We start from the raw sequence: 26,582 nt of genomic DNA, 5'->3' as shown, positions 1-26,582 counted from the left end.
AGGACAGAAGTTTCTCAATGTTTTTTTTTTTTTCTCTGCGGTGCTATTTTTAACTTAAGGATCCTTGTTTCTTTCTTACATGAAATCTGGAAGCTGACAGCCCCGCTTTCAGACTTGGAACTGGAAGGAAACTGAAAGGAGAGGAGATCTGGGGGTTTTAGGGATGGTCCCATTGGCATATCTTGGTGGGCAAATTCCTCCTTCTGTGATGAGCTGAAATGGACTTTACACAACAGTGCAGGGTTATTCTCTTTAGCAGGTTAAATGTAGGATAAGGCCCCAGCAATCAAACCCTCTGGCCGGTGCCACTTGGATGCTACTTTATTCTCTACCAGCTTTTCAGAGTTCTGAATAGAGGTTTTGAAAGGATTTTAGATAAACAAATCTCGTTTTGTCCTGCCTCTGAAAGCAATATTCCTGCATTCCTGGTGTCACACTGGATTATTTCAAAACCAGATTTTTCATTTCCTTTATAAAGCGTGGTGGTGGTCCTTTTTTTTGGGTGTAACTCATAAAGTACAGCTCTAGAAGCCATTCCAAAAGGAAAGACAACCTGAATTCCTCAATTCGTGTCAATGGCAACATGTTCTCTGGATGCAATGATGCAAAATGAGTCCCATCCTGTACTTAGTGCACTCAAGCGTAAAGTGGATCCTAACATTTTTCACTAATGCAAGAAATACATTTAACAAATCAAAAAAATAATATTTGTCTGAGAGGAAGTCAATTTAATTATTTTTTCCTTCTCTTTTTTTTTTCCAGGCTTATATTTGGCACTCTTTACCCAGCGTATTACTCTTACAAAGCCGTGAAATCGAAGGACATCAAAGAATATGTGAGTAATGAGATCTGTGGCTGTGCTGCAGGGTTCGTTTTCTAAGATTGCTCCTGACCACGTTGTAAAGGTGTCACCTGTACTCTGGGAAAGCTCGCAAGGGGCTGTCTGTCCTGAAGGTGGACTGCCCGATTGCTAGGCAAAGTCTCAAGTGAAATGACGTGGGTTCCTGCTTCTGGCTCCTCTGCCGGATTGGTGTGCCCTTTGACAAACGCATGCCATTTCTGTGGTGGTGCGAGCTATATGCAGCAGACATAAAAGGTGTTTGGCACCCAGAGCTTGGCGTGTTTTCCTTTGTTTCTGAGGAGCAGTATAAATCAAAGCCTTTTCAAAAAGCCTCGGAGCTTTAGCTGCTCATTCAAAACAAGGATCAGATGAGGCAGCTTGAAGTGCCTACGACTGAATCTGCAGACAGAAACATCCTTCCTTGTGGAGTGACCTATTTACAGACACGTCTGGCAGCTGGCTGTGCTGTCTTGTCCTTTTAGTAAAAAAAATCTTCCTGGGCTCCCGGTTTCTCAAAGCAGAATTTAGGGAAAGTGAAACTGGGGAGAATCAGAACCGCTTGGGCGCTGTTGGAGTCCTATAGGATTTGCACAACCTAGCCCCGTTAAGTTCGCTGAACCCAGCTCAGCTTCCTGATCCTGACTTTTCAATCCTCTCAGCATCCCAGGGATAACAAGGCCATTTTCTCCTCTGGGAAACAGCCGAGATGGCTATCCCATTAAGTCCTTAGTGCGAGCTCAAACTGGGGCTCACCGTGGCTGCTTAGATTTTTCCTTTTTATTGTTCATCAGATAACAATTTTTGATATTTTGAGGATCAGAAGTGTTCCAGAACACATCAGATACTGAAGGCAAAATGTCCCCGCAGCCCTTGTGCAGCTGTGCTTCTCCAGGTTTGTGCACCCCTGGCGTGGAAGTGCTGAGATCCCCAGTGTCTGCCACTGATACGCAACACCTCCATAAGTCCTTCCTGGAAAATTTTTAGTTTAAGGGTCCAATTCCTGTTAGAAATTCAATTGCAAAAGAGGAACTCGCATATGAAGTCATGAGCCAAATGTGGGAAAAACTGGTCTAAGACCTGGTCTACACTTAAAATCGTTTTTTGATTGGCACACCAGTTGGAGGTAGGTTAATTAGCAGTCTGCTTAAAAAGAAAAAAAGCTGTTTACACTGACACAGCACAAACCCCCATGTACTAGTCAAAACTTCTATCACCGTGGTTTATTTTTATTCTGCTTAGTAACAGTCGTTTTGATAGATGTTGTTTTAGGCCGATCTAGGCCCATCCACACCAGATCTCGGGCAGTGTTTAAAAGCTTTGCTGGCATTGACGTGGAGCTGACAGAACTGTGCTGGCAGCGAGGCTTTGAGGGAGTCACAGTTATGTAAAAAGTCTGGCAGAAGCTGCCCTGGGAAGACAACTCTCCCATGCGTTTGGCACTGCCACTCTACTGCCGTAACACTAAATATAAATATATAAATATAAATGCAGGGGGAGCAGGCATACAGCTGGGTGACCGGTGCTCGGGGAATAATTTCAGTACTTGTAGCCAGATGGAGAGACACTACAGGCACTGTCCCCACTATCAGGGGAGGGGACGGAGCAAGCCGTTTCAGATTTATTGCCATCTCAAGTGTCCTTCCCCAGGGCAGCACCTGGTTTAGGTGTCCCTCTTGCACTGCCTTCTTTCCAGCCTTCTCTCATTCTGTTGCAGTTATCCCAGCAGTTGGTGTTGGTGGTTTTTTTTTGTTTTTTTTTAAAATTAAAACAGAAAATTCCATAGGAATATACATTTTTAAATATAACCTACTAGACAACAATTTCAGTTAATTTAACAACTTTTGTCTCACCATCGTTTTTTCTTTGGAGATGCAGATTCTTAAAGCTTTCTGAACCATAGGTTGTACAATTTTTGATTGGAAAAAATATGTTGAGGGAGGGCGAAAAGTTTCTCTCTCATCCCCAGTACTTGGAAATTACTCCTCACATCCCCTCTGTGGGATGTGCTGCAGGAGAGGAGCACCACGTTGCTTGATAAGAACGAGTGGAAGTGCTGATGGCATGAGGCAGGTAATGTTTCTTTCCAGCCCTAGCAGAACCAGTACTGCAGACATCAGGATGGCTTAGCCGTGCCTTTAAATTTCATTTACTGACCAGTGACCACAATCCCCAGGTTCTTGAATTTCTCAAGACACTACAGCTTCCCTGACCAAGTCTCCAGAGACTCTTCCCATGCCTGTCACTGTCAAGGGAGTCAAGTGCAGTCACCCTAGGTGAACACAGTGACAGCACAGCGTGTGCTTTTGCCACCAGCGTGAGGCAAAATGCTCTCACCTAAGCCCTGAGCAGGGGATTTAAGCTGAAGCACTTGCTCGTGTCCCTGCAATGTCCCTGCTAAGGGTACGTACGTGGGCAGGCGCCCCTGCTCAGCTGCTGCATGCTAATTCAGTGAGCTGTGCTACCGCGACTGTGCTCCTGAGCCCTGGATCGTGGGCTGGGCAGTCACCTCTCTGCCTCCTCCTGGATACTTTCCCCTGCCTGTAGATATTATGTAAGTAAGTACGATTTGTCTTAATTGCAGTTTAGTCCACACCCTAGTACTAAGCTTTGTTGTTAAGATGAGCCAAGTGAGGATTTTAATACCCTGTGACAGGGCTGTGGTCCTTTCCTGGCCACTGGAGCTTCCTCTGTAGGGACTCTTCAGTGTGTCAAGCTGTCCTCCTTGTCATGAGACCAGTCCCAAAGGCCAGATTCTTCCTTCCCAAGGATTTGCGTGGAAATCTGATGTGTGTTATGAGGTGGGGGGAGCCCTGGCTTCTTCAAGTCCTTAGGGATTGTTAAATATAAAGCTTTTTTTTCTGTGCAGGTTGGTCTCTGCACTTGTGCCTGTATAAGATGCTTAGAGGGTCTTGGCTGTTACTGAAAGCTGCCCCTTTCTTTTGCCAGGTCAAATGGATGATGTACTGGATCATATTTGCGCTCTTCACAACAGCAGAGACGTTCACGGATATCTTTCTTTGCTGGTGAGTACCATATGGGAAGGAGTCTTTGAAATGAGATGGAAAGAAAATGGAAATGTTTGTAAGGGAAGAAGGGAACCCGAAGAGCGCGCTGTCTCCTGAACATGGGATTAGCACCTTCAGGTGCACGGAGGTGTTTTGTCTAGAAAAGCCACGTTTGCTTTCTCAGTGCTGTCATGAAATGGAAGAAAAAGGGTAGAACCCCTCGGTAATACCTCCTTAGTAAGAAATCATTATGGGAGTCTCTGTCCCCTGGCTCTAGGAAATAGGTCTCTGTCAGATGCACATCTGATGGCTGAATTGGATGCTTGCGGAGATCATCACATAAAAACCAGTAGCTTAAGCTACAGGCACACTTCTGGGCTTATGTAGATGTGTCCTACTGTAACTACACTGACTGGCATCAGGCAGAAACAGCCCTGCAGCACAGGACTTTGCTTCTATGTTGCTGCACGGGTTGTTGCTCTTCAGATGTCTTGCCAGGCCCTTTCCTGGGCAGGCTGGGTTTACAGTTCGATGGAGTGACAGTCCTTACTGCCGAGGGCTCGCTAGTGCCAGTGGAGGGATGCTGGTGACCTCCGTCAGGGTGAGAGCACGTGAATGCCCAATTATCAGATTCAGTTCCTTAAATTTGGATGCTCAAGTTTGGAAATGTCGTTTGCTTCATTGCACAAAGCCTCTTCTAAGCTAGGGGAAACCAGTGAGCTCCGTAGACTTGAGGCTGAAGATTTAACGGTGGTGCATGGCCCCCACCTAGAGCAGTTCCAGCACAGCACCGCGTGCCTCCAGTGAGTCCTCCCCTCCAGAGAGTCGGGGGGACTTGGCAGCATGTCAGATCCCTTGAAAAGGAGCTAAGACATTTTCTCTTTATCTGATCTGCACGCAGATCTACCTGCCCGGTGCTCATCTGGAGTCTTTTTTTTTATTTGGAGGATGTATGGTATGGGTCTCTCTGAAGGAATCACAGGGGTCTTGCCCAGCCTGTGAAATCAAGTATGCCCCAGAGATCCCCACGGAGGTGGAGGACCAATTTGCCAGGTCCACGCTCACGGCAGAGCATCACAGAGGCCCATTGGGTCAGGCGTGGCTGCTGTATGGCCCGGCTGGCTCAGTCGTGGTTTAACACACGGCCAGCTGTTTGCTTGCTCCCCACCACAGTGGGAAGGGGGAGAGAATCGGAAAAGGTAAAAGTGCAAGAACTCGTGGGTTGAGATAAGGGCAGTTTAATAGGAAAGAGAGAAGAAAGAGTGAAAAAAAACCCCAAGTGATGCACATTGCGATTGCTCACCACTAGCCCAGCCAGTCCCCAAGCGACTCCCCCCAGCTTTATTGTTGGGCGTGACGTTGTATGGTATGGGATGGTCCTTTGGTCAGTTTGGGTCAGCAGAAAAGAGAAGCAGAAAATTCCTTGACCCAGTGTAAGCACTGCTCAGCAACAACTAAAACACCTCTGTGTTGTCAATGCTATTTTCATCCTAAATACAAAACACAGGGCCGTACCAGCTACTATGAAGAAAATTAACTCCATTCCAGCCGAAACCAGGACAAAGCAGAAAGGCAGAGAGATGAAAGGTGCATAAATATATCAATGAAATACCGATCTGTTGGTTTGCTCTGTGCTTCCTCTGGCAATGCTATGGAGGCAGCATCTGTGCTCTCTGCAGAGGCTCTTCCAGACCATTAACTAATACCTGAGTAAAGTTAGGACTAGCTGAGATGTGTGCAAAGGTGACAGGATGTCTTTTGGTCTTTGGATTCTTTGGTGAGCAGAAGCTGCCCAGAACTAGACTGGCCAGTCCCACTAGACTGTGCCGAGCATCTCTAATCAAGAGCAGTGGTTGAACTGGGAGCGGACGTTAACAGCTCTTTTTTCTTCTAGGTTTCCATTCTACTATGAACTCAAAATAGCTTTTGTAGCTTGGCTGCTGTCTCCATACACAAAAGGCTCCAGCCTCCTGTACAGGAAATTTGTTCACCCAACACTGTCTTCAAAAGAAAAGGTAAGCCCAGGTGCCCAAATCCTGCTTGGGCGGAAACAATCTGCAGTGTGTTTGCTCCATCTTCATATCACTCCTTCTCATTGAAGGACTGGGAGCTGCTGATTCTGTCCCTCTGTCATTTGATCATCTCTTTTTGGTCGGTGTTTTTGTCCTTTGTGGTGGTTGTTTTTTTTAAATACTGGCGTCTGTTCAGCTCGCTCACACATATTAGTTCATCTTCATGCACTTGAGAAGCCGGGAGGGAGGGGAATGAAAACGCCTCCTGAGCTGCTTTGCACGTACTAGCTGAATATAGCTGGAGAGCTGTGTTGTGGCTGGACATAATGATTTAGAGAAGCAGGGTCTGGCAGCCAGGGCTCCTTTATTTTGTTCCCAGCTCTGTGCGGCAATGAGACAAATAGTCCAGCCTGCCAGAAAGGGGCTTAGCAAGCACTTGCCTGGCTGGGAGAGTTGCAGCTTGTTGAAGTAAGGCACGTAGCATGTTGAGGTCCTGGTTTGAGAAATGGCCTGCTGAAATTCGCAATGTTAATTTCAGAGGAGACATTACAGCTTGAATCATTCGCCTGCCTAGGAGACTCCTGTGGCTGTGAACGGGACATTGTCAGGCAGATCCATTTGGCTCACGTGAATCTGTGGGCTGAGAATAGCTATCAGTCACACATCAACGTACAAACTACCAAGAAGTGAATAACCCTTTCCCACATTGCCAGCTACGGCGGTGAAAGATCTCTGTTTAAGCCATAAGCAGTACATGAACAGTTGTATCTCAGTCCTGTCCAAGAACAGTGGGGATCAGTCCCCTTTTTGCTTCCTGGGAACTTCTGCTTAGGCATCTCACAAACAGCGCTCGTGCATTTTGGGTTACCAGCTCTTATCTACTAGAAATAGGGAAGGGAGCACTAATAAGCCAAGAGCTTCTCACAGTCTGCAGATCCTGCTAACCCAGCACGTCTAGTAGCTAAGCACTGAAACTCATTGTCATCCATCATCGTTCAGACCCCTGCGTACTGGGGTGGGGAGCACGAGGGCAGGGACTTTCCCTGCATGTTGAGCAGCACTGAAATCCAGAACCTCCGAACCAACCATTTCCGTGGGCGTGTTGGAGCCGGACACTGCAGTGATGTGCAAAGAGATCTCAGATACTTCTGAGAGCATCAGTCCTGGACTCAGGGCAGTAGAGCTGCAGCTGCCCAGCATCGTACCGTGACTCCTTTTTAACTGTGGGGCAATCCAATTTGCCTTCAGAGTCTATAGATTGCCAATAGCTCCTGCTGTAGCCTGGCCCATTCTGCCCAGGTGGATGTGTCTGTCCTGCCTCCAGGACCTCTGCACGGTGGTTGCATTGTGCAAATATATCCCAGCTTTGGGTCCTGATCTTCCATTCACAGAATAAGGCTGAAATGGAAGCTTCTACTCCCCTGCAAACCCTTCCTCTTTGCAAATGCTGGCTCTGAACTCTCCAGCCAAGGTGGGGGATATGGAGCACGTCTACCTCCATGACAGATGACCTGGCCCTGCCGAGAATCTGAGGCTGGGACCACTCTGATTTTGTCCCTCGTGTGCTTTTTTTGTTCGTTTGTTTATTTTGTTGTCTGCTGTGACAGGAGATCGATGACTGCCTCGTCCAGGCAAAAGACCGGAGCTACGATGCCCTTGTGCACTTCGGGAAGCGGGGCCTGAACGTCGCGGCCACGGCAGCTGTCATGGCAGCTTCCAAGGTAAGGGTGTGGGTCGGGGTGGAGGCGTTAGCATCTCACCCGCATCCACTGCCGACGGCAGCCACAGTGTGGAGGGGGAGATGCAGCGGTGGTGGGGATCCTATTGCTGGTTTTGGTCATGCCTCCCGGTCTCCCATCACCAGCCACACAGGCGCCTCTTGGGCTAAAGATACTTGAGTAAGTGTGGTAATGCGGGATTAAGGCTAGGGGCTGCCTCAGGCCTCTGCTGAATTTTTATATGTTCCACGCCATTTAGTACCCAGGTGACAGTGATAGCAATGCTGTTCATCACAGCTCTTCGTTTTCATTGCCAAAATAGGAGCATGGAAGATGCTGACTCTAGGTGGACACAGCACCCTGTGTGGGGAATAGTTTTTTGGTCAGTACCTTGCTGGGGAAGGGAAAGGCCGCCTGCCCTGCAGTTTGTCAGTTGTTACGCTGAATTGTTGAGAAATCTGGAGCATCTACTGGGCTCTAATTCAGGTTCCGACAGGCTGCAAGGTTTACACATGGCATACCTGGTGTATAATTCTCTGGAGACGTGCTTAGGTTATGTAGGAGTGAATGGGACGTGGCATTAGGTGTTTTTGGAAGAGTGGCTTCATCCGAAGAGGCGTATCCTGTGCTCTGTTCCTGGCTTCGAGCCAGAACCAGAAAGCAGCTTTTGTCTCTTTCTTTGCATACAAGCTGCGAGGACTCGATAACTGCGTTTGGTGGTTCTGCTCTCTGGCCATGGATTACCATGGCTGAGCGTGGACGTGCAGCTATAGCAACTGTGCTTTGAGGTTTTGGGGGCAAAACTTGTATAAAAGATAGAGTTCCTGTGCAGTCAAATACAATGCCTCCTGCAAAAGGACGGTAGAAACATGCGGGCAAGATTCATGTTGATATTAGGAAAAACTCATGAATGGGAGTTGAAGGAAACTGTTTTCCTCTGCCAAATGCTTTTTGTATGACCTTGGGCACATCATTTAGTATTTCCTGGCCTTATCTCCTGTAAAATTGAGTAATACATCCTTGGGATGCTAAATACGTGCAGGCTATTAAGCGTGTTGAACTGAAGGCATTATAGAAGTGGGAGCCCCTGGGATATGCCACATACAGATAGGATGACAAGGATATGCAAAAACTGTTCCAAAGAAAAGCCCCAAATTGCCTCTCTTTACCCTGCTGTCAGGCCTGGCTCGGTTCTTCTGAGCTGTTGCTCTTCAGTGGGGAGGCTCTGCTAAATAGGGACTGCTGGCTAATCCAAACCCGGACTGAAAGCTAGGATAAACGTGGAGCTAAGGCGAAGCTGTGCGCTTTATGCCCGAGGCCACAACATTTGTGTGATACCTCCGTGACAGCAGTGCTTTCAGTGCTGTTGGGTAAACCTGAAGAAGTCACACCATGGACGTAAATAGGCTCTGGGAAAGCCTGTTCTGCAGCACTGCCTTTGCTTCCTACAACGTGTCGCAGACTCTGTGTGCTAGAGCTGTCTTTCAGGACAGAGTGAGAAACAATGTGTGAATCCCAAAGAAACCGATTCCTTTTTGGGTAGCCCCGGAACATGCAAAGCTCGGTGGTGCCCAGGCCCACAGTGCCCACCTGTTCGTCTCGGGACTGAAGCAGAGTCTTCATCGGCTCTTCAGCCTGAAACAAAAGCCAGCACCACAGTTTTATTTCCTACCGTTCCGCTTCGTTCTGCTTTTCTGGCGTATTTCTTACGATTCTCACTGCCGTGAAATGCAGCTCCAGTGGCAGCAGGAGGCTGGGCAGAAGGGAGAAGACCCCCCAGGGTACAAGGAAGCTGCTGCTTTGCTTGAGATAATGAAGCTCCCTTTCATTGCTGGAAGAAACCAACCCATGCTGTGACTCCTGTGGTACTGTTATATGGCACACCTGCCAGCCTAACCGGAGAGAAAACAGGTAAAATATTGCTGCCTGTGATGGACCAGAAGAGTCTCTCCTGCACACTACCTTGGGGATGGGAAAATGAGCGAGAGGTAGTCGTTGGATTGAATAATTTATTTTTACGCCAAAGCGAGGACTGTTCTTGTCTTTGCTTCAACCTTGAGATTTAAGTGACCGCGAATACCTGAGGAAAAACAGGACTCCTGACTTCCTTCACCACTTCGGCATGTGGCCTCCAGCAAGTTGCTTGCTTCTGTGCTCCTCAGGGTGCGATTCCAGGGACGGGGTGAGCTAAAAAACAGCTCTCCTCTTCCCAAATGGGGCAATGCTCCTACTCGCAGTGGGTCACACTGCACCAGCTGCTTGGACCTCCTCAGGTTCTCTCTAACGTATCATAAAGCTAATCCAGAAAGAGAAAGAAAGGGAGTTCTGGTTTTCTTTGTGAGTGAAAGAGTCCACAAGTGCGTCTCATGAGAGCCTGAGCCAGCGCAAGGGACGGGACCGAACTGCGTCGTGAGGAGTGTGGCTGGAGGAAAGGAAAGCGAGATCCCCCCGTCCTGGTGGTGGGAAGGAGGCAGTTCAGCTCTGCTGCTCACGGGACCACACCCGTAATACCTTCTCGCTCTTCACGGTGCAGTAGTCAGGAATTGTTGAGACAGTTTCTGTCCCTGCCCTCCTCGGACTGAAATCGCCATCTTTTGGGCAGGGAGAGTCGCACGGCTGTTTTCCAGCCTGATGTGCTGCAGTACAGAACTGCTGAGCTTGGGCTCCTCGAATATTCAGGACGTAAAGCACGGTGGGTCAGCTGTGGACGTGTTTCCATGTAGCTGTCCCTGCTGCGGAGCGTGCTGTTTCCAAGAAGGTACGGGTGGGAACAGCTTCTGTTGCTCAGCTTTTCAGCTGCTGTCGAATGTATGTCACCACCCTTCCTTGCCCACTTGAGAGAGAGGTGTAACAGAGGGAGATTATCCTGCGTGAGCGAAGTTTAGAGGACTAATTCTCTAGAAAACACTCTGAGCCGACAGATGCCAAGTAAGACTGCAGTGCTGTCCTCTGGGAAAAGTTTCCGGGGAGGGGGAAAGAGAATACTATTTGTAAGCCTTATCCTGGCTTTCCCCGTGCCGAGGTTTGAGGGTATCCAGCTAGCCTGTGGTAAGTGTGGGGTGTGGAGTGGGAAGTGAGCTCTGAAGAGAGTCGCCGGGTCTCAGCCTTTAACAAGCCAACATGTTAAAATTGGGACCTAGGGCGATGACCATATATCCAGGCATACTGAGTACCTGCAGTTCCTGGGGGAAACATGGCTTTTACCAGCAAGCAAATTGAGGATCTCTCTTATTTCCTACTTCACTCGGATTAGCGGGTGAGGAAAAGGATGTTCTTTGATATTAAGAAATGGACCCTTAGACTTTGCAAATAGGCATCTTCTGCTGGCAAATACACAGTGAGATGTGGGCTGAAAGCGTGCTCTGTACAGGCCTGTTCTCAGTAAATGAGCTTAGATCTAAAGGCATCTAAAATGATCTAAAAAAAGGCATCTAAAAGGATCTAAAGGCATCTAAAGGATCTAAATCTAAAATGATCTAAAATGATCTTAGATCTAAAGTTCTTGGAGGTACGTCTCCCAGCGTGCATAGCCCTGCCCTCTCCTGTCTGTCTGAGCTGCAGTAACTGATCTTCTTGTGGTCACAGTGGTCCAGATCCATCACGATCTCTTCTCTGTGGTGATTAGATCTTTGCTCAAGGCTTGTGTTTTCATCCTTCTTATCCCCAGTGCAACACGGGGGGGCTGGCTCCCTGACTGCGCTTTATATATGACAGGCTGCTACTTGTACATTGATCCCGGGCTAAGGGGCTGCAAGCTGAGCGCAGCCACGTGCACGCTCCTTATCTCTGATCCCCCGGCCCTTTCCCCTTTCTGTCTTAAACAACAGCCGTAGTTAGCCAAGTGCAGGCTTCTTGCCCTTCCCCTTCCTTCTGCTCCCCTCCCCTGCGCTGGTTTGTTTGGAAGTCACAGTTGTGCTAACCCTGGCACCAACCGGTGCCAGGTCATTTTACAGGCTGAGGAGCTGTCAGTGTCCCAAGTACCCCGAGTCTGCCCAGCTGGCTCACTTGGGCGTTTTCTCTCTCTCAGGAGAATCTATTTTTGATGCTCTCCCAGCAGACAGAGCATTAGGTAGCTGGTCTTATTACCCCTGCGTAGGCGCTCAGCACAGATCCTTTCCCTGCCCCCAGCAGCCCCTCCAGAGAGCGTAATCTCATTTGGGGCTCCGTAATCCTGTCCTCGTTGCTTGGTCATCCTGTCACACGCTGTGACTTCAAGTGGGTCAGTGCTAAGTGGCGGGATTAGATGACCAGGCAGCAAATCCTGCTGCTCTTTGCATGTTTTCAATTAGTTCCAGCTCGTTCAGCCATTCCCGGTCCCTCTGGGCACTGAGCACCTTCTTTCCAGCTCAGCTTACGGCAGCAGAGGACGAGCAGAAGAGGAACCTGCTTTGGGGTCTGAGCAGCTCCCCTCCCATCCTCCATCGCGGCAGCAGCAGGACAGCGGCAGGGCTGTTACAGCTCGGTTTTGGGGCAGCAGAGCCATCAGCTGGAGCCCTGGGCACAAACGGGCTTTTTGTCGGCAGCGGTCAGGTTTCTGACGTGAGCATCTGGGACTCACATACGGCTGCAGTGGGGAGTGGCACTGATGGTTTCAAGGCAGCATCAGCCTCCTCCAGCACACCCGTATGTGCTCCCTCGCTGTCGCCACCCCCGGCACTTGCTCATCCTCCTCCCATCACCCTGAGCTTCCCACCACCCGCTGCCTTGCCCTGTCCCCCGTCTCCAGCTCCTCTCCCTCCTTCCCTTCCCAAGAGCCTGCCAAACCCTGCCGTCGCCTCCTTTGTCCCTGTAACCCTCCCATCACCACTTCTACACTCTCCCCAGCTCACAGACCCTCTCCCTAAGGTCCTGGTTTTCCCAAATCCTGTTCCCTTATTCCTCACCCTGGATAAACGAATCCAGCCAAACAGGTCAGTGCCATTTTCCCCCAGGACAAAATCCTGCTCCCAACTCATTAACCACCTCCAACTAGTCACAACTCTGCTCTTCAAAAGGAGAGCTGCAGAAAACATCCTGCAGCCATCACAAGGCCAGGGTTGCTGATAACGTACCTTCCTCGGCCTTTCCTCTTCCCCCCCGTGTGTAGGGCAGGGAGTGCTGGCACAGCAGCTGGTGCTGTGGCGCGCTGTGTGCCCCCTGGTGCAGCCTGCCCTCGGGACGGGGAGCGCCAGTGGGCACTGAGCCTCGGCAGGAGACGATAAATGAGGTGGAGGGAGCAGGCACGCGTGACTGGTGTCGATGAAAAGCCCGTTCGTGCCTAATAAGTCTGAGAAACCGTCCAGGAGCCTTTCATGCGTGGGGAAATAGGGCTTGCGGTGCTGCCAGAGCTAGCAGTCATCCTGCGTGTCTGGTAGAAGGGCCAGGCGTGCAGATGTAGGTGGGAGGGTCTCGGTGCGCACGTCCACCTCCTTCACGCTCAGGAGTGCAGCATCAGCAGGTCCCAAACTGCTTCAAATCGCAGCCACCTGAGTGCTCTGGCAGCCTGGCTTCCATTCCCACCCTTGGGCTCACCACCCCATGGGGGTTGCAGCTCTGCTGGTTTAGGTTCCCTGAGCCCAAGAAATTTATCGGAAAGCCTCACTGTGTGTTTTCGCTGTTTTTTAAGCCAGGAGATTAAAAAAAAAAAAGATGATCATTTGGATTTTATCCTCAGCAGTCAAACGGCACCTTTTCCTTAGTTTTTAGTACCTGGCTGATGCAGCCAGTGCAACTGCCCAAAGTCAGAAGCGTTTAGCTCTAACTTCCCATGACGACTGACAGCCTGTTACGGTGGGAATTTGAAGCCCAGACTTGTTGGGGAGAGATGCTGCCTTTGTGCCATGGCAGTGGAGTCCTGCACTTCTACTTCAGCTGGGAAAGAGGGAGGCAGGGAGCATTCATCCCTGTCAGAGAAGGGATTCGTAACGGGATTTCGTAACGATGAGATCCCACTGCTTGCAGGGAGAGTGTTTCTTTGCTCACCAAGTGTGTCGTAGGACACTTCTGTCCAGTCTGCTTAGTGCTGCTTCTGGTCTGTAACAGGGCCAAGAGCTGCAGAGGTCAGGAGTGATTCAGAGTACAGAGTTTGAGAAACTTCCGTGGACCTGTCAGTGTTATCTGCACACTCCTCTTGAAAATAGCATCCTTTAAAGGATCTCCACGTGGGGTCCAAAATCAGCGATCTCTTGGCTGAACTATATTAAACCATCAAAGGGGAATAACACACGGCTTTCTTGAAACGTGGTGCCACTGATGACTGTTTCATGAATTGTTCCTGCCACAGTGTAATGCATTTTTCACTCCGAAATCTCAAGAAACTGACTTCCCCCCAAATCAATAACACCTCAACGCAGAGCTACAATCCAAGCAGCTGATCCCAGTTTTTCCATCTCGTTGGCTCTTGCGTCGGTATCTCGAGGAGCAGACAATAGCCAGTGAACGCACAGGACCAAACAATAAATTTATACAGAGCCCAGGCTGGGAGAGACAGCAACAAGCAGCTCCCAGAAGAGGAAATGGACTACGCAAACAAAAAGGGTGGATGAAATTAAGTTTCCACCATCAGCTTTAAAGCCAGCTGATTTCCGTTGGAGTCTTTAGTCCTGCCTGACATCCCCAAAGTGCGTAGCTGCTCTCAGCCAGGCGTGGCATGCAGGCCCTGGCCGTAAGGATATTGCTTGTAGGTTATTTGCGTTTGTGTGGTTTGACAGTGGCAGAAAAAAATTGCCCCCTTCAGCCCACAAAGCCGGTGGGTTTGCTCTTAGCGGGACCTTCTGCAGGTAGGCACCATAAGCTTGGGCATGAGCATTGCCCTACTTCGCAGAAGAACCTTCAGTCACCGGGTCTAAAATGACTGCTGAGCATCCTTCAGCTAATCCTGCCTAAATCAGTCATAAATACGCTCTGTCCTTAATGATTTTAAGTCTGGAGGTGGCCAGACGCTGGGGGTTTCTCCGGTGGGAAGCGCCTGTGAAGTGCAAAGAGCGGCAGCCCGTTGCTTTTATAATTTGCTGAACTGTTTACACGCACTTGCTAGGTTACACCCTGTCAGCTGGGGTTGTGGAGTGGCTTCTTCATCTCTCTGGGAGAGCTGAGGAAGGGAGAACCTACATTCAGAGGTGTAGCGCACAGGTGGGTGTCCCTGCTTGTTGTGTGTGTGCGCGTCCCTGTACATCAGCGCCCAGCCTCGTGCTCACGTCTCACCTCGGTTACTTGTGCTTCAAACAGATCTCATTGTCAAAGCGTGTACGTTTGTTGCCACATTCGCTCTCTTTTTCCCTTGCTAGGTCTCTCAGCTACTTCATTTGCACTTGTATTTGGACCAGAAAAAAGGGCAGGTAATCTGCTGAGTGCTTCTGTTGACCTCTAACCAACATCTGCCTCCCCGTAGGAGTAGTTTGGGCTGTTTTCAGCTGAGGTTGGTCTGAGGCCAGACGCTGTCTGCTCTGCTTCTCGTAGGTAGATCCTGCGTGCTGTGCTCTAAAAGCCTCTCCTTGTTCACATCAGCAAAACGCCTTCCAAGTCCTCTGCTGGCAATCAGAGAGATGCCAGCAGCCAGGCGGGGAGCTGTGTTTGTGGAAAACCCGTCTAACTCAGGTTGTTGCTACCGTGGTGGCCGAGCTGCCGTGTTTGCTTCTGTTTTCTCGCTGATGGGTAAAAGGGAGCCTCGCTCTGCCACTGCTGCGATCCCATTAGCGTGGTTGGGGTTGAGGTGGAGCCAGCGAGGCCAGGACTTGGCTCAAAGGTGGAGAAGCGTCTCTGCAAGCATGTCCTGGGAGCGCGTGCCACACCTCGCAGTGAATATCTGCGGGCTGGTGGCTGTCGTATGCATGCAGACACATCTGCTGCTGGGAAGGAGATCTGCTAACCACAGTTCCAGCAAAGAGAGACCATTAGCAGGGTTAGTATTGTGCTGGAAGTGCAGTGAGCTTGGCTTAGTGTTCCCTTGCCTGTCCATTAACTGCTGATGCTAAGATGCGAGAGGCCAGAGGGCGCCCTCCTGTATTAACGCTGAGCATATTAAAAGCTTCTCTTGTATGACTTGACGCTTTTTGATTCCTGATTTGTGTCACTTCCCCACGCTGTTACAGCAGCAAAATGGAGTATCTAGTTACTACATGTGTTTTGAAGCCTAAATAATGTCTACAGAATTCTTTCAGGTCGTCAGACTGACGGTATGATAAAATCTAGAGACTGTTGTTTGTTTATATTTGGATCATAGTTAATGGGACTTTGTTATATAAACAGCAGGTTTTAAAATGATGTGCCTAGGTTCATTTTCCTAGAGCCTACCTAAAGCTACCTACATATGTGGAGGAAGTTCTGTGAATAATCCCCCTGTATTTAAGCCCAGTTTTTCCAGACTCCTAAGTCCATCTCCCTCTAAAAGGTTTCACTTCAAATGCGAGTGCAGAGGTTAATTATAGAAGCCAAGTAATTAAGACACCGCCAGCTATTTCTGATGCAGTGCCTTTCAGAGTACCTGTCGCAGTACTGGCTTCAGATTTTGGATCCTTCCAACATTTCTGATCCTTCCAAACCATGTTGGTTGGGTCGGTGTCTGTGGCCTGGGCGTGCAGAGATTAACATCGCTTCTGGAGATAAGTCTGCCACGGTTAGGGGAAGGTAGCACGCAGGTTAGCTTGCTTTGAAAGCTCACTATTTGGATATTTTGTCCCACTCTTTAAAGCAAAAATAAGGAGAGAGAGAATGTGCTAGGTGTGAGATGTAAGGTATGCCTATACTACAGCTACTGTTGTGACTGAAGCAGGCAGAGACATACCTAAATTAGTTTTAGCTTAATTACTATGTCAGACGGATGAGAGCTTTAACTTCCCTTAGAATCCCAGAGAAGCTTGTGCAGCTTAAAAGGCCACGTGTTGGTGGGCGATGACCTAGTATCTCTGGTAGATCACATCTGAGTGAGGCTGATACCAACTGATACCAGTTACTAGGAGGTGATAGCACTTTTTTACTGTTTGCCTTTTGTCCTGTTCAGTACCATCGAGGGCTGGCCCTTCTCTGCCCCTGTCCCTGAGAAAACCAAAGCAAAGAGAGAACTGTCCCGTGTACGATGAGGTTGGTGAGTCCTGGCAGAAGAGGTGAAGGAACCCTACAGAGGTCCACTTTCAGCTCCTGCCTTACCTCCACTGTGGGATGAGCTTTCCTAGGGACCAGAAGATCAGATGAATTTGGTAGCGGATGCCCTGTAGTGAACAGGGAAGAAAGACACACCTGCACCCACTTGTTGCCACCGAAACCTCACTGCCTGGCGAAATACTGGGTCAGAAGTGCCGTGCACGTGGGGATGGACCGTGTCCTACAGGAGAGATGGGTGAGGCGGAAGTTGAGTCTAGGCAGGAAGTCTTGTGCCCGGGGAGAGTGAGGCTCGTGTTCATCCTCATCATTCTGACCTGTCGTGGTATTACTCCTCGCTAGCTCACTAGGATAAAACTAGCCCAAGTCCACATGGACGTGCCTGTAAATATGCCTCAGACCTCCAGTGTAGACGTAACCTCAGGATCTTGTGTTTGCATTTGGGCTCAAGTAGAAATGTGGCAACTGGGAAAGAATTGTGATTGAATTGTTATTTTGTGCCCTACGAGCATTGAAATCCAGCCTGTTCCTGCAAAGTCTGAAGGTGCAAAAATCTGAAAGAAGAAGACTGGAAGGGAAGTGAGCAGGATTTCACGTGTTCACTGTCATCGCTCAGCCTAAGCCATTCCTATTCCTGCTGTTTCTGAGGTTTGGACAAGCTGTTTCACGGCACGGTAGCAGCGGTAATATTTGCTGTTACCCGTGTGATAAGCAGCCTTCGTCCTTGCTGTAACGAGCTCAGGTAAAATTAAAGCAGAAATCAAGAAAAGACAGGCGTGTATCAGGTCCTTATTTTAAAACTCTCTCTGGGGCCTTTGATCATTTTATGCCACTCTATTTCAAGTTGCAATGCGAGAATATTAGTATAACTTCTTCCTTTTCAATGCAAAATCGTACATTTGGTGTCACCTTCCCTGCCAGGTTGGTCTGATGCACGAATCTCATCTCCAGTCTGACTCATGGCCACATCCATCAGTCACCCTCTGGAATTAAGTAATATTTGGGCGAGCTGGCTGAGCAAAGCGGCTGGGAGGAGGTTAAAAGCTGGCGTGCTGCTGACACTTGAGCTGGTAGTGCAGGAGGAATACAGCGCTCATGTTACAGCAGCTTATCGATTGCTAAGCCCCTGGCTGTGCTGCTCCAGTCATTCTGCAGCAGCAAAATATTATTTGGTGGTCTGATTGCTCCCAACTGTCTCTTGCCAGGGATCTGTCTGCTGTAGTCGTACTGCGGGGTAGGATGTCTTGTGTTGCCTTTGAATCAGAACTGTGAATAGGGTGGCTATGCACGAGTTCACAGAATCATAGCCACCGACAATCACCAAGTGAAGGCAGCGTGTGAATTGCTACAACGTGCATTGACCATTTTTTGTTTAACAGGGCAGTCCTCACTGCTGTTTGTCTTCAGACTTTCTGATCTCATCTCGGTCAAAACACCCACTGAATTTTTCATAATTGACACTACCAGAAATAATTTTAGAGCCAGGCTCTGTGTAAAACTAAAACCCAAGTGTACTTTTTATCAGTTATGTTATTTATACGCTGAATATCACCTAATGCAGCCAACAGAGAAGGATAGATAGGTTTGGTATTGATTGTAATTCTGGCATTCTTGCTCTGTGGCAGTTGTGTTGTATGAGGATCACAGAATTCAAGAAGATGTGCACTGATAACCAACCTTTTGATAGGATGTAGTTTCAATATAAGGTGTCCTTTAAGTAAACCGTCATTTAGAAAGAACAGCTATATTCCTTTCACCAAGGAATATGTTTGTTTCTTGATTGAGAGCTAGTCTAAGAAGAAATGAAATAGGGTGTGAGTTTATTTATTCCTTAAGCTGCATGAAAAAAGCACCAAAATATTTCTTTGCATTTAACTTTTTATTACCTTAAAATTTCAAATTTTCCATGCTCTGGAAATTCTCTGTATGTCTGAGAACTGCTGGGCAAACATCATGGAGGATTACCTTTAAAAGGAAGTTATTTTGATGTAGACCATTAAACTGCATTTCTGAAGCCAAGAACCTCTTTATCTAAGATATTAACGAAGAACAGTACCTACTAGAGAGACTCAGCAACATCCTGCTCCTTCAGATGTGGCCAAGGCTGCTCGGAGCTCAAATGACTGCATTGAAGAATCAGGGATGCTGTCCATCAAAATTTTGAATGATCACAATGTGTGTGTAGAATCACTGCAAAAAGAAGGGCAAAGAGAATGAAATAATGCATTTGACAACCCATTTATGTCCTTTCTAGGTTACTGGACCAGGCAATATTTTCTCTTCCTATTGTCCTGATGGATTTCAATGAGCTAGGGAGGAGAAAAGTTCAAAATGCACTGTTTAATCTAATTTTTGTGTGTGTTATTTGCTTGCTTGTTTAACTAGGGACAGGGAGCCTTGTCCGAGAGACTAAGGAGCTTTAGCATGCAGGATCTCTCGACCATTCGTGGAGACAGCAGCAGCACTGTTCCTCCGTCGGTCACTGTACGAACAAGTAGCAAACAGAGCCAGCCAAAACCATCCAGAAGTGCATCGGAAGGCACTGGCAGCTCAGGTAAGTGCCAGCGTTATTTTCAGTGGTGTGTTGTCTGGAATATCACGCAGCTGAATGAAGTCATGCCGTTGGCAGCAATATATAGAAACAGACATCGCAGGCAGCACATACCAGAACTCACAGGACACAGGCACACTGTACACTTAAGAGAGAACAGTATCATCGTTTGTTGGTTGCTATTCCTGGCTGGCATCAAGGACTGGACGTGAGCACGCAAGGGGGCCAGCATCAGTCTTTGCAACTTGAGCTGTAAAGTTGAAGTGCAAGCAGCGGTGGGTTTTCAAAGAGAGGGGCTTATGGAAGTGCCAAAAGCAGGGGTAAGAATGCGCAGTAGTGGGCAAGGGTCATTATTATCATCAGAGCCTCCATATGGTGATACAACCTCTCTCTGTTATGCTATCTAAACATAAATGCAAGTTGTAATGGATATCTGGGTTGAATTAGTCCCACTCCTTCTTCTGAACTGTACAGTAGCTGTCCCTCAACAGCTCTAGGTCAAGAACTTCATCACTGATGAAGCCTACTGAGACATAAAACCTGTACAAAGCACTCCTAGAAACAGAGGCCAAGGTCTGACGGCTATTTTTAATATGAAGGATGTCTGCATACGCGCTGTTATGGAAAGCAAGTGTCCCTGAAAAGCAAAGGTTTGTTTTCAGATTCTGAAGGAACAAAGGGAAGTAGCAGCATGGTGGGAATAAAATCCATTCCTGAGGATTTGGTTGTGAAAATTTATTTCAAGCTCAGTTAAAGAAATCTTAGTGAGCCCAGATCCGAAACATTTAATTGGGGATGACTGTGCAGATTAGTTCTGCTAAAAAATTGAGAGATGGAGTGTTGTCCCAAGCAGGAATTCGCAGACACTGCCAAAGATCATGCAACTCGGCTGCTGGGGTTAGAAACCAAAGTTGCAGGCGTATCTTGATAGTTTTTGAAATGTGGGCTGGTAAATTTGAAATTTAAAAGTTTCAGCGTATGTGTGTTGAAGCCCATGCAGAGATACACTGTGTTTCAAGCCTGTGTAGATTTCTACCCCTTGTAGTTTGCTTTAATTTTGGAAAGTGTTAGAAATGGGGTTTTCTTCCTTCCTAAAAAGTATCCTCCAAGCCCTTTACAGATGCTGAGAATTATAGCTCATAGACTTCTCTTCAGCTTTTTAGCATCATCTGTTGAATACATTTTCTTTATAGGTAAACTGAAACAGCTAATTTTATTGCAGCTTTGCAGTGGTTTCATTTTATATTTATGTAGGGTCTTGTGTGCACGTAGCAAATTTTGCTTTCACTTGTAGTAATCAGTCCGAAGGTAAAGTATTCACACAGAATAGAAAACTTCTACTCAAAAAATAAAGATTAAAACCAAATCACATATAATTTAGAGCAAAATAACACAAAACAAATAACACAAAATGGCACAACTGAAGCATAATTTACTTACCTTAATTCCAGGTGTGTAGAGCAGTCTTTGTAGGTTTTTGTTTTTTTTTTCTCAAGGCAGCAATCTCAGCTCTTAACACGTACAATTTTCTGATTTTGATCTGGTTTCCATACTGCAGGAGGAAATGTCAAAGTGGATCTCTGAAAAATCGATCTGTTCGTAGACTTTTCAAACAGAGTGTAGTGTTTATCAGAGGTTTTTTTTTGATCTGAAAAATTTGAGATTTTGGTTTTAATTCTTCTTTTAATGAAATTGACACAGATTTGCAAAATCTTCCGAGACCTCTCTCTGTCCCATCTCCCTTAGTGACCTCCCTGAGGTCCCTCATCCAGTACAGCCAGGCATCTCCAGGCGGTGATTTCAGCCACGGGCGGCTGCATCGTGCTGGGTGGAAGACTGTGGCCAGAGTTTTGCTGTCACTTTTAATCAGATTAATTGAAAGAAGAGGTCCTGATCTCTCCTGTTTTGTACGGGCACAATTATGTGTGTAGCCAGAACGATTCGAGGGGAGAATTGCTCAAAGTCACGACTGTTGTGTATGGGTATGGAAGGGTGTGAACTCTCAGTCAGACTGTATCAGGCCCTGAGGGCCCTATTCTGGGTGAGCCAACACTTTTATAGGTATGCCAAGCCCAGACCTGGTCTTATTGCTTCACCTTCCATGTTGGTTTAGATGGATTTTTGATGGATTTTGTTTTCTCACTGAAACTTTAGACTTCTTTATATTCCTGGCTTAGAGATAATGGGACTTACTTGGTCTGACATCAGAGAGAGTCAGCAAAAATCCCCCAGCCTGTTTGACACGAGGGTGACTCAGCTGAAGGTCTCTGCTTTCTTGAAAAGGGTCTTGGGAGCCACCAGCCCCCGGAAGGTCTGACAGCAGTAGATGGGATACATAAAACCAGCTTACGTTAATAGAGAGCCCGGCTGGGACCGCAGATGCTGCCTGCAGTAGAAATCCTGCTTTCTGGAGGCTTTTAGGGGAGTCTTGAAGAAAGAGGCCCTGCGTATGCAAGAGGGGCAGAGTTGTGCTCAGGAGGAAGGGTCTGCACACTAGGAGACCTGAATTCAGACCCTGCTTTATTGCAGTACACTGGAGCATGTCTTTGCCCTTCCGTGTGTCTGTAAAGCAGAACAAATTGTAATTCTCGTGGGCAGATCCTGAAAGCCATGTGTGATGGACGATTTTCATGTATTTCAGGGTCAATGCCTTAGAATATTTCTCATGTGGCTTTCCTGCACGCCTTCCTTCAGTGAATATACCCTGTAAAATACCTGATCAGTGGAAAAGTGCTGTCTGTGGATCGATCCCCATTTCTCAAGGAGGTTTCTCAGCCATAGTAACAGTGCTCTGTCTTGTCACTACCTCCTGAGAAGTTTCTAGACAACCAAAATGTCCCTTTTTATGTTTTCTTTTATTCTAGCCTTTATTTTCCAATCCAGGCATCTGAGAAACTGCATGTGGGTGTGCTGGGATCTTGATGGTTTGGGTGCCGTGCCCATAGCCCTTCTTCTGCCATTTGTTCATTCCGGTGCTCCTGCACTCACCCATTTCCCTGCACCCTCCATTCCTACCAACCCACTACAATCCTCTGCAAGTGCAGCTCCCAAAGCCACTGAGTTTACAAAGGATCAGTAGCAGGGACAGGAACCCGAAGTGTTATTTTGTCTGGATGTGCTGAGAAGCGCCGATGTACGTGGGGTTTGCTCGAGGAAGGAGGCATTGCTAGGCCGTAGCCAACCTTGCAGATGGGAAAGCCAAGCACCGCTGTAGCAGTTGTAACCCTTTTTACTTTGAGACTGGCATCTCCGCGCCTGGGAGCGTGTGTGAGCATCACTCACTTCTGCAGGGGTCGCAGGCTTTGATGAAGAAGTACATACACATACTGCCTGCGGCGGTGCTTTTGTAACATTTCAGAAAACACCCTTTGTTTCTCTCCTGTGGCTCTCAGGGATGCACAAAGGCTGAAGAATCTGTTTTCCATCTAGCACAGGCTCTTAATTTTCTCAGGACGAGAGGCAGCAGTGCCAAGGAGAGATCAGGAGCCTTACGAAAACAAGAAGTGCTGCCCTCAGGCCGTGCAGCAGGCCAGCTGAGGCCACTCGAGCCATCCAGTAGTAAAGAGCTACAGGCTTGGGAAGAAATCCTGAAAATGGTGTAGCTGGGCTCCTAAGGCAGCCAGCCCTGGGAATGTCAGGAGTTATTTTCTCATGCTGTCAGGCATCTCTTGGGTTTTCCTAATAAGTCCTGCTGGGGAGCTGCCCTACTGCTCTTGGCCTCGGGCTGTGGCAGTCCCCGAGCTGGGAGTCTGGCTGCTGGGAGAGTGTCCTGGGGAAGCAGTGCTGCTGCGTGCCCTCCTATATACACTGCCCCGCACTGCTGCCAGCTGCTGGCAGTGACGGGCCTGACCAGAGCTCTGAGCTGACCTAGCGTTGCTGTTCTTGATTTCTTGAGTGTTCACTTTTCTGTTTACACGTCTATATTTTTTCTTGTTGGTTAAGCCAGGGACTTGTGGGACCCGCAATAAATTAATTCAGCGTTTGATTCAAATAAAAAAATACTTTCTTTTACAGTTTCTATGGGATTATTTTTAACTCAGACCAATTTGCTGATAAACCTCACAGGGGAGCTCCAAAACAACTCTGTTAAGGCACCTTTGGAGAGATGTAGTATGAAGCCAAGTGGTGAGGAACGGGAAGCTCCTCAAGCCAGCTTTGCCACTGAACGACTGGTACATGCCTCACTTAAAACGATGTGGCAAAGACAAGAGATGGCTCTTTAGGTCAAGATTACAGTTCAGATGAATCCCTATACCCTAAGCACTGGAAAAACAGCCGGATGTGGTGTGGGACTTGGTGTTACTCAGTTCCAGTCCTGTTGCATGACTGTTTAAGAGCAGATGCGATATTTAAAGGAGAGTGATTTGGAAAGACAGGGATAGAGAGAGGTCTGCTGCCTTCCCTGCACAGAGGAGACAGCTGAAACTCAGGTTTGTTGGTATGAAAACCCGCTCCCACAGTGAGCACTAGGAGGGGCTTGGGTTCTGCTTTCACATCTCTCGGGCGTGCTTCCAAGCCCACCGAGAAAACCCTCCTGACACCGGTGGGCTTTGGCTCTGGCCAAAAGCTGGCTGCAGGACCATGCTATACCCTGACTGCATTAAATAACTGCTCGGCTTGTTTCATTTCCATTGTTGTGATTTTTTATAACGTGACTGGTGCTGGTTAGATTGATTTGTGACCCTCTGAATTCCCTTTTGACAGAAGGGAATCGCTGTGTGAAGAGCTTGGCATTCAGTTAGCAAAGACCACGGGCAGACACAGCGAAGGTTTATTTTTGCCCGCTGAAGAGTGTCTTGTGAGGTCAAGACATAGAATATGCCAGAGGCTGAGACAAGGAGAATTAGCTCTTCCTTTCCGGTACCTTTTGCTGCTTTTTCAGTAGCTGCATCCACCCCTTGGCCAGGCACCGAAGGCAGCTGTGCTGTTGCTTGAGCAATCGCTGAGATGCTCGGCGAGCTTAACCCGCCGTCTCTGCTGCCTTTTGTGCCGACAGCTGAGCCATGTTCACACCCATCCCACAGAAAGACCCCGCTCCTCCTCCTCCCTGCACCCAGCCAAAAACCACACGCAGACGACACGAGGAGCAACGTCTGCTTCACCGTGCCTTGAAACACGTGCGTGAAACACACGCACCTTCCTTCAGCACACGCCAAGGAAACACGGGGGTTGCCCCTCCTGCGTGTAACGGGCCGACCACCTGTCCTCTTTATGTGAGCCCTCACTTTGCTCCTAGCTCAGCGTTTCTCCATTTAGCCTCTTGGCAGCCCGATGGTAGCCTGTGGTATTTCAGCCTCGATGCATGTTCCAGCCCGTGCTTCTCCTCCGGGCAGAACTGCCCCTTTCGTTTGGGAACTGTAAATGTCGTGTGGCTACTCGTCATTATAGAGATCTGGGAGCTCCAGAAAAGCATTTCTGAATATTTTTCAAGGTACTGCTGTTTTTCTGGCAAATGCCCAGTTACAACCCACATGCAGATGTCTGTATTAACAGTGGGGGCTTTTGCACTTCATAACGTTGCGTTACTGCCTTGGAGACATCCCGGACAGTGCAGGCAAAACTTGTTCCCTTCTGCTGTGACTTGAGGAGTGGGATACTGGCCACAGAGCTCAGTCCCACAGTTGATGCAAACATATGGGGTGGTTGCTGATGTCAGCTGAAACCTCCAGTGTGGGCTGAGCACTGAAGCCAGCCTTTATTTTGGGACAGCCAGGGGGACATCCCCCAGCAAGCACATTTGCACTGCTTGACGGGACATCGGTGTCCAGAGCTGACACTGCCTGGGCAAGAGTATCACGTCCTCCGAAGGCACCGTATTGCCCGGACCGAGTGCCCTTTCTGCTGAAGCTTACCTCAGGCAGAGATCGTCCTTAGCTGGGGTGATCTCAAAGCAGAAACATGCAGTGTGCTTTCTGACACTCCTCTGTGCAGGAGAGTCGGGGCTTAAGTCCAACTTAAGCTCTAAAGGCTTTGCAGGACAGAGCAGAAGTGTGGGAATATCAGTACTCAGGATATTCCTGGATATCTCTGTCTCCGCTCACCAGAAAAACTCTAGAAAGATATATGAGAACAGCCTGTATACATACGTTGTACGAGCTCTCAGAAAATAAATTGTCATAAAATTGAGGTCGGTTACCTTCTATGTAAAATCAGAAGCTAAACCCACAGAAATCAAAAATCAGCAGACTCTATGTAAAATCAGAAGCTAAATCCGCTAAAAATCCCTTGAGCTGGCCCATCCTCCTGTCTTTTGTACAAAGGCCATGGCCTTCATGGCAGCATCAAGCCAGCAGGAGCCAGCAGACCTGCTGAAATGATACAACCCGGCCGCTTGCTTCTGCCCCATACCATCCTTTCCTTTGGACACATAAAAATCTTGTTTGCATACCCTGACCCCAGTCAGGGATTTGGTTCGGACTAAATGCTGTTTCTTGCTTCCAGGCAGCTCTCGACCTGGGACAGGTCCTCAGACCTGTGAACAGCAGCAGAGATCAGCACTGGGGCAGGGAAGGTGGAGGCTGCAGCGGGACTTCTTGCAGCAGCAGTGCTGGCTTGGGCTGGTTTAAAATAACTGTGGGACTATGGGGGAGCTGTCAGTGCAGTGCGGGATAATCGGGACCAAAGAAACCACACAAAACTCAGACCTTTTTTCTCCAAAAGCCGCTTTTATCACTTATGTCGCTGTGAGGATTAAAGCGGAAGGCTCAAACTGGACGTGGTTCCTAGGCTGCTTCCTGAGGCAGAAACCAGCCGCAAGGTGAAGCTGCAAAGGTCACAAATTTACAACACCTGTGAGTCACCCGCACTGAAGGACACAGAGCAGCTCCCTTGTTACTTGCATTACTGCAATTCCACTGCAAAGCTCCTCGGTGTGTCCCTGATTTAAGAAGGTCAGGGATCTAGGAATGTATTTTAAAGGTTGGGCCAGATGATCTCAGAGGTCTTTTCCAACCTAAGTGATTCTGTGGTTCTGGGTTCCTTCAGAAGCCATGAGTGACTGCGCCAGTGCGTGCAAATGTCCTGCCTCAGCCCACTGAACAAAACATCCAGGCACGCAGCAATACAAGCCCCAGGACTGCACCCTGTGTTTGTCATCATGCAACCTTATACATTGCTTCTCCACGCTCCCGGTCCCCTCTAGCCAGGAGTTATTTGTTTCGTGATGTGAGAGCAGGGCCAGGGTACGCAGTGCCAGCCTCAGCACCCGTTAGCACGGCCTCAGGTGAGCCCCGAGCTTTGTGCTGGCGAAGAGAAACGGTCGTCTCCACACAGACAGGAGCCCTGGAGTCCACCTCGGGACTTTCCAGCAGAGGAAGCCACGCTAAGCGTTTGCTGAGAGGCGGTAGCTTCCCTGGGTGAGTGCCTAACGCTCAGCTCCTC

General features: G+C 48.4%; 1 protein-coding gene across 10 annotated transcripts in view; it reads left to right on the top strand.

Moving 5' to 3' along the window:
* REEP1 (receptor accessory protein 1) overlaps positions 1-26,582 on the top strand; it is a 64,997-nt gene that overhangs the window by 24,940 nt on the left and 13,475 nt on the right. For 9 of the 10 annotated variants that reach the window (XM_040556429.1, XM_040556439.1, XM_040556437.1 and 6 more), the window contains exons 2-6: positions 763-835; positions 3,788-3,864; positions 5,741-5,861; positions 7,466-7,579; positions 19,037-19,205. In XM_040556429.1, the coding sequence (XP_040412363.1) occupies positions 763-835; positions 3,788-3,864; positions 5,741-5,861; positions 7,466-7,579; positions 19,037-19,205 (554 nt within the window). Of the gene's footprint in view, positions 1-762; positions 836-3,787; positions 3,865-5,740; positions 5,862-7,465; positions 7,580-19,036; positions 19,206-22,066; positions 26,577-26,582 lie in introns of those variants that run through there. The other variant, XM_040556430.1, reaches the window with a different exon arrangement.

The sequence above is a fragment of the Cygnus olor genome, chromosome 4 (assembly GCF_009769625.2).
Source record: "Cygnus olor isolate bCygOlo1 chromosome 4, bCygOlo1.pri.v2, whole genome shotgun sequence".
NCBI lineage: Eukaryota > Metazoa > Chordata > Aves > Anseriformes > Anatidae > Cygnus > Cygnus olor.
Note: the sequence above shows the minus strand (reverse complement) of the source record. Positions and strands in the feature narration are given on the sequence as shown.